Here is a 14072-nt window from a genome sequence, read left to right as displayed (position 1 = left end):
CTCTCTCTCTCTCTCTCTCTCTCTCTCTCTCTCTCTCTCCTCATCCCTGGCCCTCTGTAATGAGTGTGCAGTCTCAAAGAATGACTGGTAGTATACCCAAGAAATCCCCAAAGAAATCCCACATGATACCATAGAAAGAATATGTAAATTGTAAGTAAATCTATTGCCTGAAAGTTGAATTGGACTCATTTGCCCAAACCACACTGCTCACACTTCTCCAGTAAGTTAAGATGATGTAATTATGTAAATGTTTTATGTGTAGTTTCATATGTATTGTGTTTTGATGTGTATAATGTTCACTGGTGATTGATTTGTATTCTATTTTACTCTAGTTTCTGTAGTTTCTAGTTAGATTCCATTCTATTCTAGTTTCTGTTTCCGTATTCCATAATGGATTTACAGTGAAAATCAAAACAAAAATGACGTAGGCTAAATGTAATGTGCATTATGTTTTGATGCGTATAATGTGCTGTGCACTGATGTCTGTTTTGTATTCTGGATGGGGCAAAAGACATTCTATTCTATTCCATTCTATTCTAGTTTCTGTTCTGTATGCCACAATGACTTTACAGTGTAAATCAAAACATAAATATGACTTAATCTAAGTGTAATGTGCATTATGTTTCGATGTAAATAATGTGTTGTATTCTGGATGTTTTCTGGATTCTGGACATTCTATTCTATTCTATTCTGTTCTAAACATAAATATGGTTGTTCAGTGTGTAATTGAGGAGTGACAAAGCTGTTTTAGTCAGTTGTCATCACAAAAACTGTTCAGCAGAGTGTGTGAGAGGGCTGTGTGACTCAGCCTGTCATGGAAAATCACACTTTTGCCACAATGCAATGCAAGGGAACTCGGAGGTTAATAAAAAAAAAACGTATTTTGTGAATTGAATCAACTATTTACAAAGAAACCCTTTTTTGATCTCAGTAATGGTTGGGTTGTCTGATACAAATCCTGCTGAAGGCATCAGCATTGTGATACAAGGAGACTCAACATCACCTCCTAATGGCAGGATATCATGGAAAGGTTTCAGCTGCAGAATGGCAACATGTTCTCAAACTGTTCTCCAACTCGATTTGTAATTAAATAAAATTTACTTCAAGGCATTTTAATGCGAGTTTGAGGCGCTATTAGTGTTGGCAAACCAACATGGTCATAAAATACAATGGATTAATGCGGAGTGCGTGTGGTATGCGTTGGTTTATGGCACGGCAGAGGCAATTTTTGTCATGTGGTTTGTGGGAAAACCCGTATTGGATCTCTGTGGTCACCTGGGCAAAAGACTTGAAAAAAGCGCTGTTTGAGGCTGACGATGTGACTGGTAAATAAATACACCTGGGTAAGACTGGCCGAAAACACCAGTAACACAGCTTCAATCAATAATAGACAAACAATCCATGCGTATCAATTCTTTTAATAGTACAATACACCAAGATCAAAGCATGACAATTCGTTTACAACCAAAAACTCTTGCAACCCAAGAGTCACGTGAATGGTACAGGACAAGCTCGTGGAATTGGTAAAAAAGCAACAAAGCAGCAAACTCCGTAAAAAAAAAAATAAAACACAATTTTCACAGTAATCTACCCAATAGTCCACTCCATGTCTTATTAGGCGCAACTCTGGTCTGCGGCTCTGCGCGGATAAACAGCAGCTGTGCGCCGAGGCCGTTGGGGAACAATAAGGAAACCGAGAAGAAGAAAAAAAAAAACACAGGCAAAGACTCCCGATACCCGATTTAACCAAAAAATACTCGTCGATTTGTGCATCCAGCGAGAATATATCCGTCTGATTTGAACAAAACTACCGAGCTTCACCTCGCCGCTCGAGCCCCACCGCCTCCATCTATCTAACCGCATAAACAGCCGAAGAGAGGAGGTTTTTTTTTTTTTTTTTTTTTACGCACAGACGCAGACGGATCCCTCCTGGTCTGCATCGGTCTCCATTTTACCTCCTTGCCCGGCCGCTACCTCACGTGTCCTGGACTGTCTTTCTCACATGACCCGTGTGTTTGTCCCCGTGATCAGCACTTCCATCTCCGTATATCAGTGTCGTTGAATATCGCCGTTTTTTAAAAACCCGCAAACCTTCATGGATATGCTCGAACAGAGTCTGGACAGCTCGACGAGGTGAGGCTGCTTCCTGCTCGCCATGGCTCCCCCGGCCTGGCCCGACAAAGTCACCATTTTCTCCCTGCAACGCAATGCAATATTAAGCTGTGTGGTGTGAATAACTTTTATTATTTTTTTTGTTGCTTTTGTTTTATTCCCACCCCGGTTGATCAATGAATGTGCAGCACGCGCGGGGTTGCGGTGCTGTATTTTGCTTTCATCTGCCCGCACGAGGGTATTTGTCGCAAAAAAATAAGCGCCTTTTGTAGAGTTGTAACATTACGTGTGCTATATTGCATACAAGCAAAGGCAAATGCACGGCAGCAATTTGCGTTTCTTTTCATGGGTAGCTAATATCTGAATGCATTTGGCTCTCCAATTCCGTATTAAATACTAATACTACTAATAATACTAACATACAAAAATAATGCTTTAACCCAGCTAGGATGGGCGTAGCTGTGAGTATTTTAAGTGTAGATATTTGGGAATTTTGTCTCTCCAAGTGTGGCCAGTCAAACCACACACACCTGGATTTTAATTCTCAAATACTGGAAACTTCTCCTCCTGAAAGTTGCACCTGGCAAACCTGAATTCTGTCACACTTCCACGCACATTTTTGCTTATCACTTTACTTATTCCATATTCCTATATTATCTCGTCGTCCCGCCGCATGGGGGCGCTGCTGAGCCCTAGCTGGTTTTCAGAGCTTGAGGTTTACAACACTGCTGATGATTCATGTGGATTTGTGTTATTGGGGGCAGGTTTTGAAATTGTCTTATTTTTCTCCTCATTTTCAGTCACGAGAAACAGGAAACAGAAGAGGTTGTCCAGTTACAGGAAGGTAAGAACCTCATTTCTTCTTCTCCAACTAAGTGAAAAGAACAATCTACTTCTATTTTTGAAAATAAAATCTGCAATGCAAGTAAAGACTCCTGCAACACAAAGACATTAAAGTAATAATTGCTTACTCCTGCTGCAATATCGTTGTCCAGTTCCTACTTTGAGCATACTGTGAACATGTCTGCGGTCTTTTCCTTTGTGCTCACATCTGTTTTTTATGGGCTCAGCCTTGAAACATGCACATGTGTGTGTTGTAGGGGAAGCAGTGGGGACGGAGGAGCAGACTGCAGTGACCATCGCCAGTGTCCAGCAGGCTGCGTTCGCAGACCACAATGTCCAGTACCAGTTCCGCACAGAGAACAGCGGTGGACAGGTGAGCAGCAACTTTCATCTTTTCATCTTTTCATCTTTTCATCTGCTGTGACATTTTGACACAACGTGTTTTAATGGTGCAGTCGCTCCTGCACTGTCTCTAACAACTGGAGGAGTAGCAGTAGTGGTAGTATTAATAGTAGTAATATTAGTAGTAGAGTAATAGTGGTGGAAGTGGTATTTGTAGCATTAATAGTTGTAGTAGAGTAGTAGTAGTATTAGTAATATTAATAGAAGTAGTATTAGTAGTAGTAATGGTATTAGTAGTAGCAGTAGTGGTGGTGGTAGTAGTATTAGTAGCATTAATGGTAGTAGTAGAGTAGTAATAGTATTAGTAATATTAATAGTAGTAATATTGGCAGTAGTAATAGTAGTAATATTATCAGTAGAAATAGTACTAGTAGCAGCATTAACAGTAGTAGTATTAGTACCATTAGTAGTAGTAGAATTAATAGTGGTAGTAGCAGTAATAATGGATGTAGTAGTATTAGTAGCGTTAATAGTATTAGTATTAGCAGTACTATTAGTAACATTATTATTAGTAGTATCAGCAGTAGCAGCATTAATAGTAGTAGTAATAATAGCATTAGTAGTAGTAGTAGTAGTAGTAGTTGTAGTAGTAATAGTACTAGTTGTAGTAGGATCACAAGCCTCCAACCAATCATTGTGCCACAGTCATCCTCATGTCATCCAATCACATCCTTTCTAACACGGCATTGAAACTGTCACATACGTGTTTCTGGTATCATCTGTTTCTCTGGTATCTCCCACCACCTCAGCTCCTCTCAGTCTTATTAAAAGCAGGCGGTGTCTCATACAGCCTCAGTCTCAGTAATCTTGGGCTGATATCGCCCCGCTGCCTACAAGCCAAACCAGCCCACAGCTTAATTCTGCCCTGCACCTAATTTCACCCTCCTCATGTGTGTTGTCAGGTGATAACAACAAGCTCAGTGTTGTGAGTAGTAGAGTAACAGCTCGCTATAACCATTTTCTGCCTGTCTCCTGCCTCTTAGCTAGCACTTCTCTGTTATACCTACAGATTTCAAGAACACAGGGATTTTTTTTTTTATATCTGTTGTCTGGGCAGTTGTTTTGGCTCTTGTACTCACTTTGTGCTTACTTTGGTTGCTTGTAATTTTGGCAATCTAGGAAGTGAAGTTAATTTTACTGTTGAAATGTGAGTTTCTCTGTATAAGAGTGTCAGATAATTATGTAAATTGTATTAGGCCGTTCACACCAAGCGTGTTTGGAGCGGTTTATTCAAACTCTGAAGCGTTTAGTCCTTTAGATTTGGGAAGGTGAGAACAATGCCATTCAAATCTCAGGTGGCACCGAGGAACCACACAGAGACGCCTGAAAATACAAGTCTCTGTTCTCTGTGGTGCGATTTGTTAGGAGTGAGAACTTAATACGAACCAACTACATGAAACGACTTAAAGACACAAGGTTTTATGAATATAAGGAGAAAGATGTTGACATCTGATAGCCAGCAGCTACTCGTGCTCGGAAAGCCTAGCATAACAAAACAAACGAAACATGGAGTTCAGATGAGGTGAAAAGCCTCCTCAATATCTTTGCAGAGGAATGAATGTGGTGTAAACATCAGAGAGGGTCAATGAGGGAAAAGAGACCAGACAAGTCCTTCATGCTTGGCTCAAGTTACAGGACTGGAATTGGATTTGCCGCCAAAATCTCTTAACCTTGCAGGAATGACGAGTTGCCAAAACTCTGTCCAGTAAACCAGCTACTCGTCAGTCCATGTGACTTCTGTTTACACGCCCCGGGTTGCTTGTTACTGGGCTGTATGAACCTAAACAAACCAAGTACAAAAATACCAAAGAACACAAACTGTAGGTGTGATCGTACCCTTGAGTGTTAAACCATTTTTCCCTCCTCTGCCCGTCCTCAGGTGACCTATCGGGTCGTCCAGGTGACAGACGACCAGATAGAGGCAGCAGCAGATGGAACCGGAGCCGTCAGCGTCGTCTCCACCGCCGCGTTCGCTGGAGCCCCTCAGGCAGTGGCACAGGTGAGGAAATATACTCTATTATACCAAATATACTAGTAAATATACTCTAGTATTAAGAATGAAAGAATTTGTAACTGTCCCGTTTTTTGTATTGTTCAGAGTGGTGCTTGAAGTGATTATGCGGTGCTCTGTTTTTAAAAAGAATTAAACATACAATACAAAAAAAAATACATACATACAAAAATCTGGAATTGAAATAAGCCTTAAAGCTACATTATGCAATTTTTCACCTTGAGGCAGGATGTGTGCTGTTAGTCCCGCCCTCCTCCCCCTCAGTCGGTCATGTTTACACTCCAACACCTGTCACTCATCTCGATGAGCTGTCATCTAGCCTGAGGCTGAGGCAAGCGGCATCAGTGAAGCCACAACAGGCGCTGAAGGAGCAGACGGCCAACGCAGCTAAAATAAAAACCAATGCCACATTCATCGTGTTTTTGAACGGGCTTTGTCTGCCGTGTGTTTAGCTTCACTGTTCTTTAGTTTCTTACTTGCTGTGACTTCTCTGTTCTGTGGCTGCTAGCCTCAACTTGATAGCCACAACCAGCTCACCACTGGCCTCACCCATATGACTTAACCGCAGAAAGTGGTTTACGCCCCAAAACGTCTCAAACATCATTCAACAGCTACTTTCAGGCAAACAAGGATTTAGGCATGAACACAGAGACACCAACTAATGTATCCTGTTTATTTATTGTTATTTTAATGTGAAAAGTTGCATATTGCAGCTTTAAAGTCCCCATGAATTGAACTCCCATTACTTTTACTTCCTGGAAAACAGAGTATCTTTAACAGTGACATCATGCTGCGCTAGTAGGCGTAAATATAAATTTCTAACCAATAAAATCATCAGATTTTGGAACAATCCCGCCCCTCTGCACCCCTCCCATCAAATAAAATTCCTTTTCTCTCCTCATTTTCCATTGGTTTGGGAAGTAAAGATGCCATTCCATGGGGTCTTTAACATGTTTTAGTGCAGAGCATTGTTCTTCTTTGATGGTGTTTTGACGTGTCCCCGACTCCCTGCGCTGCCAGGCTGTCATCCAGAACCCCTTCAGTAACGGAGGCAGTCCTGCAGGGGAGACTGTGGGCGGAGAGACGCGTTTCGCCTATTTCCCCGCCGCCACCGTCAGCGATGGAACAGCCACGGCCGTGTCGGTGCAGGCCACCGCCGACCCGACGCTCACACAGGCAGGAGGTGAGGAGACGACGGCGGGTTTGATCCAAAATCAGATCTCGACCCTTTGGGGGGGGGGAGTGGTCGATGGAACTGATGGATTGCATAAAATTTTATCGCACCATGTTATTTCAAACGATGCAGTCTTTGGTGGGCAAACTGATAATACTTTCACAGGCTGGATCTTCTATTTTGAAAACATTGAATGATGAACTTCTAATGATTTTTAGCAAAACGCATATATGCTGTTTAATGCTAAATACATATCGGATGTCTTTATGCATCTTTATCATAATTTGTGGGATATAACTTTTTTTCTTTTTAAGGGTTTCTTGATTCACGGTTTCCCTTTTTTATTTTTTAAAGAGAAATTACTGGTTTTTCTGCCTTTTTCTTGCATCTCTGTGTCCTTATCTGCATCTCTGATTGGTTAAAATAAACTCCAATAATGTAAATTTCAAACATCACTAAAGCATAGCTGTGTTCTCCCTTCAAATGCAGGTCAGTTTTACGTGATGATGAGCCCCCCTGACGTGCTGCAGACCACGACGCCTCGCACCATCGCACCACGCACGCACACCTACACTGCGTGAGTATGATAAGACACTTCACACACCCTGTCCAGTTCATTCCACATTTCCATACCGCCGCAATGCCTCTCCATGCGGCTGGCCGACTTCTCATCCCCCCCCCTCCCCCCCCCCCTGCAAACTCCACAGTGGATTGGATATTCCTTTACCTCTTCCTTCCCGTTTTGGCATGATTGGTTTGTGATTGTGTGTACAAATGAAGAAGAAAAAAAAAAAAAAAAAAAAAGCAACAATATTCATCATTCAAAAGATTCGACATTTGAAAAAACGAAATCTGTCCCACTTACCTGCCATCCCCAGAGACCTTGGTGAAAGCGAGATGTTGCAGCATGGCAGTTCAAACTGGTGAGAAGATCTTTCACATCCCATAAGAAGAAGCACCCCCCCGCCCCCATCATGTGTGGTAGAGACAGACCTTTGGTGACTCGCTAGTCGTGACCAGTGCTAGGTGTTGTTCAGCGTCCCTGTGTGGTGATTTTTCATGTTTAGAGCCACTGGCTGCGTTTACATGCACGGAGCAACCCGGCTGTTAGCCATACTGCGGCTAGCGCTGAAACGATTAGTCGACTGACAGAAAATTAAAAGATTATAATTTTGATTTAATTGTTTTAGTCATTTAGCAACATTTATCAAGTAAAAATACCAAACTTTTGCTGGTTACAGCTTCACAAATGCTAAGATTTGCTTTTCTCCATTTCATATCATTATAAAATGAAAACTTAGGTTTTTTTGGCTGCTGGAAACTTGTGATGGCCATTTTCTATATAGACTAAATGACTAATCGATCAATCAAAAAAATATGATGAAATATTATGAAAATAGTTGTTAGCTGCAGCCCTAACTGCAGTTAAATATCTTATTCAGGTTAAGCTGTTAACATGCACCTTTGATATTCGGTGATTGAGTCTCCCTGTTCCCATGAATAAACCAGATAACAATAATATAATAATGTTCCTGTCCAAATGTGTCATTGGACGGCTGCCAGCTCCCTCCTCCCTGTGTGATTGATGTTACTTCTAACACAGGGGAGGAAATGTTTATGTCCGTAGTGAGAGAAATAGTACCATGTTTTCTGTTGACATGAAGTTGTATCCAAAACACTGAGAGTCTGAGTTTGTGCAGACGGCAGAAGCCAAAAGTGAAAGGAGTAAGATGTTCGCATGACTCAGCAACCCAGTTAATATCAGAGGAGGCCAGACATCTTAACCGGTTTATTCTGAATCATGGCGTTCACATGCGTCGACCTCAGACCGGGTCGCCTGAGTAACCGGGTTAGGAACAGTGGTCTTCGTGCATGTAAGCAAAGCCAGTTTTGGGCCAGTGGTCAACCAGTGGATTCATCATCAGTCAGATGGGTCTTTTGTTTCGATGCCTTTGACGACTCATAAACATATGAGATTTTTTAAAATTTGGATCCTAGTTTAGGTGTAACAGAGTCACAGATTTGATGTAGTTAATAATATTTATGATCTCACATCATGTAGAAATCAGACAGTCTTTTTTTTTTTTTGTTATTTCTAATTTCAATGTCGTTTTGAGTCGTGGCCTCAGCGTAATAAAGAGGAAGTCAGCCTCTCCAATGTTGTTTTCCTCTTGCTGTCTCTCTGCAGGAAGATGGATGGTCCGCGGGCGCCGAGGGATGAGAGGCGAAGAGCACAGCACAATGAAGGTATATGGTCACTGGTATTGTGAATCACTGAAAATAATTATGTCTTAATCATATTATCCCTTTGTTTTAGCTTATTGTTCGTATATTTGTTCTTTTTTCATTTACAACCCCATGTAAAATGCTATACAGATAGGTATTATTGATGCATATTTGGGGGCATGAAAGAGATGCATTTGTTTGTTTTTGCATTATAATAAAATGGCTCTTTTATTTTCTATTCTCACAAAAGATACATAAAGCTTTGACAGTGAAACCACAGGCTTCTTTCTCTCTTTGCAGTGGAGAGACGGAGGAGAGACAAGATCAACAACTGGATCGTCACCCTGTCAAAAATCATCCCCGACTGCAACATAGACAGCAGTAAAACCGGAGCAGTGAGTGTAATACAGACCTTAATGCTTCCAACATCACATGCTTTTTCTGATGACATTCAAAGCCATCCTCCTAAAAAAAAAAACCATTAAATTTCTAAAACGTCCCTGAAAACAGTCCATTTAAAAAAAAAAAAAAAAGTGACGTATGGCTACAGTAACACTTGTCATTTTGATGAGATTTGATGAGATTGATGAGATTTTGTTAGATCACTGTGTGTCCACACTCAGCCTAAAAGTGGCGAGCCTCCTGTGACTATTTATTTAAATCAATTTATTTAAATCTGTCTGCATTATTTTCCCTCTCCATCCCCATATACAATATTCTTGTTTCTATGCACATTGTGGCTGGATTGTGTCCAGACTGCAACACTTTCATACTTGAAGGTTTTGAAGATGTCACTTAATGCATGCTGGTGTAATCAGATGCTAAAAGTTGCATTGAAAGGACAAGTGTATCCGTAGGCTAGGATTATCTCTGTCAGTCACAATCCCAGTCAAACTGAGGTTCAGGTGTGCAGTAACTGTACCAGGCAGCAGCATGCGGCTCTGCCTTTTCAATCGGTACGACTCAGCTGTTGCTCCAAATTTGCCTTGTAACCAATAATTTGCTTGTTTGAAAACTTTCAAATGATGTGGTCACTGGAAGGAGGGAGTTTGAAAAACGGTTAACGGGGGGAAAAAATGGAAGGGTTAAAAGAAAAATCAGCAATACTTGAAGTGATGAGTCATTTTTAAGACAGTTGTTAATTCAGTATTACTCTCTGTTGTTCCCCAGAGTAAAGGAGGCATCCTGTCCAAAGCTTGCGACTACATCCGGGAGCTGCGGCAGAGCAACCAGCGGCTGCAGGAGAGTTACAAAGAGGTGGAGAGAGTCCAGGTGGACAACGAGCTGCTGAGACAACAGGTTAACTTCCCATGATCCTCTACCAGTGATTTATGGCATTCAGTCTTGGCTAGTTTTATATGTTTAACTTCTTATTTTGGGCAGCGGAACACAAAATTTAGAGAAGCAGGCCTGTGACCAGAAGGTTGCTGGTTAAATATCCCCCAGATTAGCAGGAAAAAGCCTAGGCAGGGAATGTGAATAAATAACACCCACTACTGTAGGAAGTAGTGGGTGTGCTTGAGCCAAGACTTGAGCCAAGACTTTAAAGGAAGATTCCACCCTAAAACACTTTAGCACTGTTAGAAAAACAGCTACCTTGCATTTCTGGGCCCATTTTGTTGTTTAGAGGGTGGATTTTTGACGTCACGTTGAGATATTTCCAGTGCAAAAATGTGATAGTATAGCAGAAGTTTAATAGCAGAAATATTTTCAGCAATCTAAAATATCAGCTTATCAAGTTTTTCCTAGTGTCTAATAGGGATGGGAGGGATGGGACGATATAATTGTCTCATAATACGATTCAATACGCAATATGGGCGATTCAATACAACCACGGTACAATGTAATAAATAAAGGTTAGAATAAAACAGACAACAAAGTCTGATTATGCTGAATTTTGTTTATTTCTGAGCCACAGATCTTTCTAGCGATGATACTGGCTCGCTAGAATGTAAACAACAATTTAAAAATGTCATTACAAAGAGCAAATAATATAATTTGGATGGAGAGCTTGTGAAACCGTGATGGGCAAGCCGTCTCATTTGCGATTACTACAGCAGAGTAAAATACAGCTAACGTCAAGATTCATTTTTTCTGCCTCACGATGTATTGAGAATGAATTTCGATATATATAGTGTCCCGTTGTCCCCCCTTAGTGTCTAATAATCCGTCTTGATGGTTTTCCAGATCGAGGAGCTGAAGAACGACAACGCACTGCTTCGAGCGCAGCTACAGCAGCACGGCGTGGAAGTCAACGGGGATGCAACACCACAGTGATTGTGGACCGATGGACTAGACACACACAACGTCACAAACACAACGTCGCATACCCCCACCCACCCGAACAATACGAGGAAAGAAAACTGAAAGGAAGAAGGAAAAAAAAAAAAGAGAGAGAGAGAGAGAGCCAATTTGCATCTGGAATTGGACCACAAACACAAACACACACACACACACACACACACACAAGGCTGGAGAAGAGAAGAACATTGAAGGACTGCAAACTGACAAGACCTCTTCCACCTCCGGCTGTTCGAAGGCCGAATGCTGAAACTCATAACTCTGTAGCTTAACTGAACCTCTCACCTCTGCTTCAAGGAAAACCAACCTCCTCACGCCCACCCGACGCTCGCACCAAGCTTTCTGTTTTGTTTTGTTTTTTGTTTAAATTATGAACCCGCTAGGGAGGCTTCACTTCGACAAAAACGTCTTTCAGAATTCACCGTTTTTATTCTGCTGCAGTTCTGTTTTCCTTTCGCTTTCTTTGACATTTGCTGTGTTTGAAACTACTAAGTGTGACATGAATGAAAACCCATCCCCTTTTTTTTTTGTTTTTGTTTTGTCCTTTTTTAATTTATTAGTCTTCAATGAACATGTATGCAGAAAGAAAAAACTTGCAGTAGAGAGAAGTGCAAAAACAGATGAATTGTTGCATTTCCTCCCCCCCCTCTAATAGACGACGAACAAATAATAAGCAAATCAGGTGCTTTGATCCATTGTCATCACTGTTACCAAGGCTAGTTTTACTGTCATAGGACCGCGTGTGTGTGTGTGTGTGTGTATAGTTGACCGCTGTACAGTTCGGCGTTACTTTTTTCCAACGTCTGCCTCTCAACATCGACACTCCCAAGCGCCCGGCGGAGCTCACACGCTTTATAAACATGGTCCAATGTCAGTATATTCAACAACGATAATAAGACAGGCACGGAGGTTTTATTTTTTAGTGCAAGGCCTTAATAGAAGCCTGCTGGGAGACTTTAGGTGTTAACATAGCTCAGGTAATTGGGACAGCGCACTGGCAGTGGTTCCCAAACTCATCGAAGTCTTCACATAGAGTTTAGATCTCTTTTTGTGTCCCCCCCCCCCCCCCCCTCTATTAGGTGCAATGTATAGAGAGTTCCCAGACGACTTTCAACATGTGAATCGTTTTTATCGGGCATTAAATCATGGTTTGTTTGTATATCTGCTTATTGTTAAAGGTCACGTCAGGTGATGTAATGCACTGAATTGGAGCGGAGAGCGTTTTTTTTTTTTTTCCTGTCCTGAGGTTCAGTCGTGTGTCCGCTGCTCTCAGCTTGAGGCCGAACTCTTTAGGCTCGCCAGTCCAATCGCATTCTAGTGGAGACCTGAGGTAGCATTGTAGATGATGATGATGATGATGATGATGGCGATGATGATGATGTTCACAGTTTTCTCCGTTTTTTTTTTGTTTTAAGTTTGGGAACCCTTGCTGCTCATGATGTAAAGACAGAAGATTGCAGAAGGACCATGGTCAGGAATGTGCTGAGGGTGATTTGGATCTGAGTGATGATAGTTGTAACTAACCAGCTTTTGTCTACACTGAAAGCGACCGCAGCATGGAATCTAACCACTGGCATGACTAATTCTGATACTACAATAAAACAGCAATGTTTATACCCGAGCGTTGTTTATTATTGAAGATGCCTACATTATATTATGCTTCTTTAGAGTTGCTCAGTGGCAGAAGAACAGCAGAAGAGTGTAGTTTTAACAGGGCAGCTGGGCCTGGTGTGAAACGGGGCTAGAAAAGGCATGAAGGGTTAACAAATCTTCCCTGGATAAATTAAAGTGCAAAATGGTTGTGTGTCATTAGACAAAAAACAGAAGGGACTGGAAGTGAAGGAGCGCTGGATTGGGTCCTTAGTGTAGAGGAATGGGCTAGATAAACCTTAAGATCCAGTCTAAACCGGTAAGTCCCAGCACAAAAATAACCTGTCCATGGCACTCTGTCTCACTACGTTTACATGGACAGCAATAATTAGAGTATTGGCCTTATCCTAAATAAGACAATGTTTTGATTAAGCTGTTTACATGGGTTGCTTATAGAACTATTCCATTCATATTCCCGTTTACATCCTACGGAGCAAAGTCCGATTAACAGGACATCCATTTCCCTCAAAATCCTGGGCATGGTGACAGTTTCAGCCTCACCCCAAAAATGTTGGAACTCGAAACGAACTTGAAATGTTGGAAGTCAGTCAAGATTATCACTGCCCATGTAAACGTAGTCACTGTGAAAAATAAGATGCCTTTATTTCACATGGCAAGAACAGATTAAACACACTACACCAACAGTCTGGCCTTCATCAGGGAAAGACATTTTAATATTTGCAATGAGACTGTTGCCTGAGGTTTGCCTGTATGCCTTGGACTGCTTTTTTTTTGATGGGACTTACTAGTTTTGACTGGATCTTAATGCATATTTACAGACTTCCCATCCCCGTACATTGACCTATTTTGTATTTTATTGTCTGCGTATGCTGGTTGACATTTTCCTCTAATTCACATTTGACCTTTCTCAGCAGAAACTTCACCTGCTGAGTGTGGCCGCTCTCTCAGACATACTGACTGTTGTGTTGACTTTCACCAAGCAATCAGTGAACTCATTATAGTTTTTATAAATTGTGGGCGCATATAATAAACTAATAACAAATGAACCGAGTGCACCGTTGAACCAACATAACCGACTGTACCCTTCGCAGCACACGCAGGCCACTATAAAGCGATGTTATCTGTGTTTGCATGCACTCCGGCTGCATTGGAGCGCTGGTGCGTTTGCGTGGAGCAGACGGCCGGGACGGGCAGCTCATTATTACTGACAGGATATGGCCAGAGGACGGTTATCACTCAGCGGGACGCCGCCTTGTTTGAAGTCCCCAAGACCAGAGAGAGGGACGCAGCGCTGTGTAATCTCTGTGTTTGCACTTCCGCCTGTCCTTGTTTATAACACTACATTAGCCTGGCAGGAGGCGATCTCTCACACCTGCCTCAGTCTGAACAGCC

General features: G+C 41.8%; 1 protein-coding gene across 7 annotated transcripts; it reads left to right on the top strand.

Annotated features, from left to right (window-relative positions):
- The first annotated feature begins 1819 nt into the window (after positions 1-1819).
- Positions 1820-12685, top strand: usf2 (upstream transcription factor 2, c-fos interacting). 7 transcript variants are annotated; one of them, XM_071894934.2, is made up of 11 exons: positions 1820-2133; positions 2913-2956; positions 3213-3328; positions 5237-5356; positions 6389-6551; positions 7032-7119; positions 7421-7465; positions 8731-8789; positions 9069-9163; positions 9939-10067; positions 10956-12685. In XM_071894934.2, the coding sequence occupies exons 1-11, from the start codon at positions 2096-2098 to the stop codon at positions 11043-11045; spliced, it is 987 nt and encodes a 328-aa protein (XP_071751035.1). In that variant the 5' UTR covers positions 1820-2095; the 3' UTR covers positions 11046-12685. The 7 variants fall into 7 exon arrangements, with proteins under 7 accessions (XP_071751035.1, XP_071751034.1, XP_071751033.1 ...); XM_071894933.2 differs by having other exon boundaries at positions 9069-9169; XM_071894932.2 differs by having other exon boundaries at positions 3183-3328.
- Positions 12686-14072: the final 1387 nt, after the last annotated feature.

Source organism: Centroberyx gerrardi, chromosome 19, assembly GCF_048128805.1.
Source record: "Centroberyx gerrardi isolate f3 chromosome 19, fCenGer3.hap1.cur.20231027, whole genome shotgun sequence".
In the NCBI taxonomy this organism is placed as follows: domain Eukaryota; kingdom Metazoa; phylum Chordata; class Actinopteri; order Beryciformes; family Berycidae; genus Centroberyx; species Centroberyx gerrardi.
The sequence above is the reverse complement of the archived record's forward strand: the minus strand, read 5'-3'. Positions and strand labels throughout refer to the sequence as shown.

Bases quoted from the DNA above. Each gene is read 5' to 3' on its own strand.
- usf2 (XM_071894931.2), top strand. From the start codon at position 2,096: ATGGATATGCTCGAACAGAGTCTGGACAGCTCGACGAG. The intron at 2,134-2,912 runs GTGAGGCTGCTT...CCTCATTTTCAG, and splicing joins AGTCTGGACAGCTCGACGAG to TCACGAGAAACAGGAAACAG. The intron at 7,466-8,730 runs GTGAGAAGATCT...GTCTCTCTGCAG, and splicing joins CAGCATGGCAGTTCAAACTG to GAAGATGGATGGTCCGCGGG.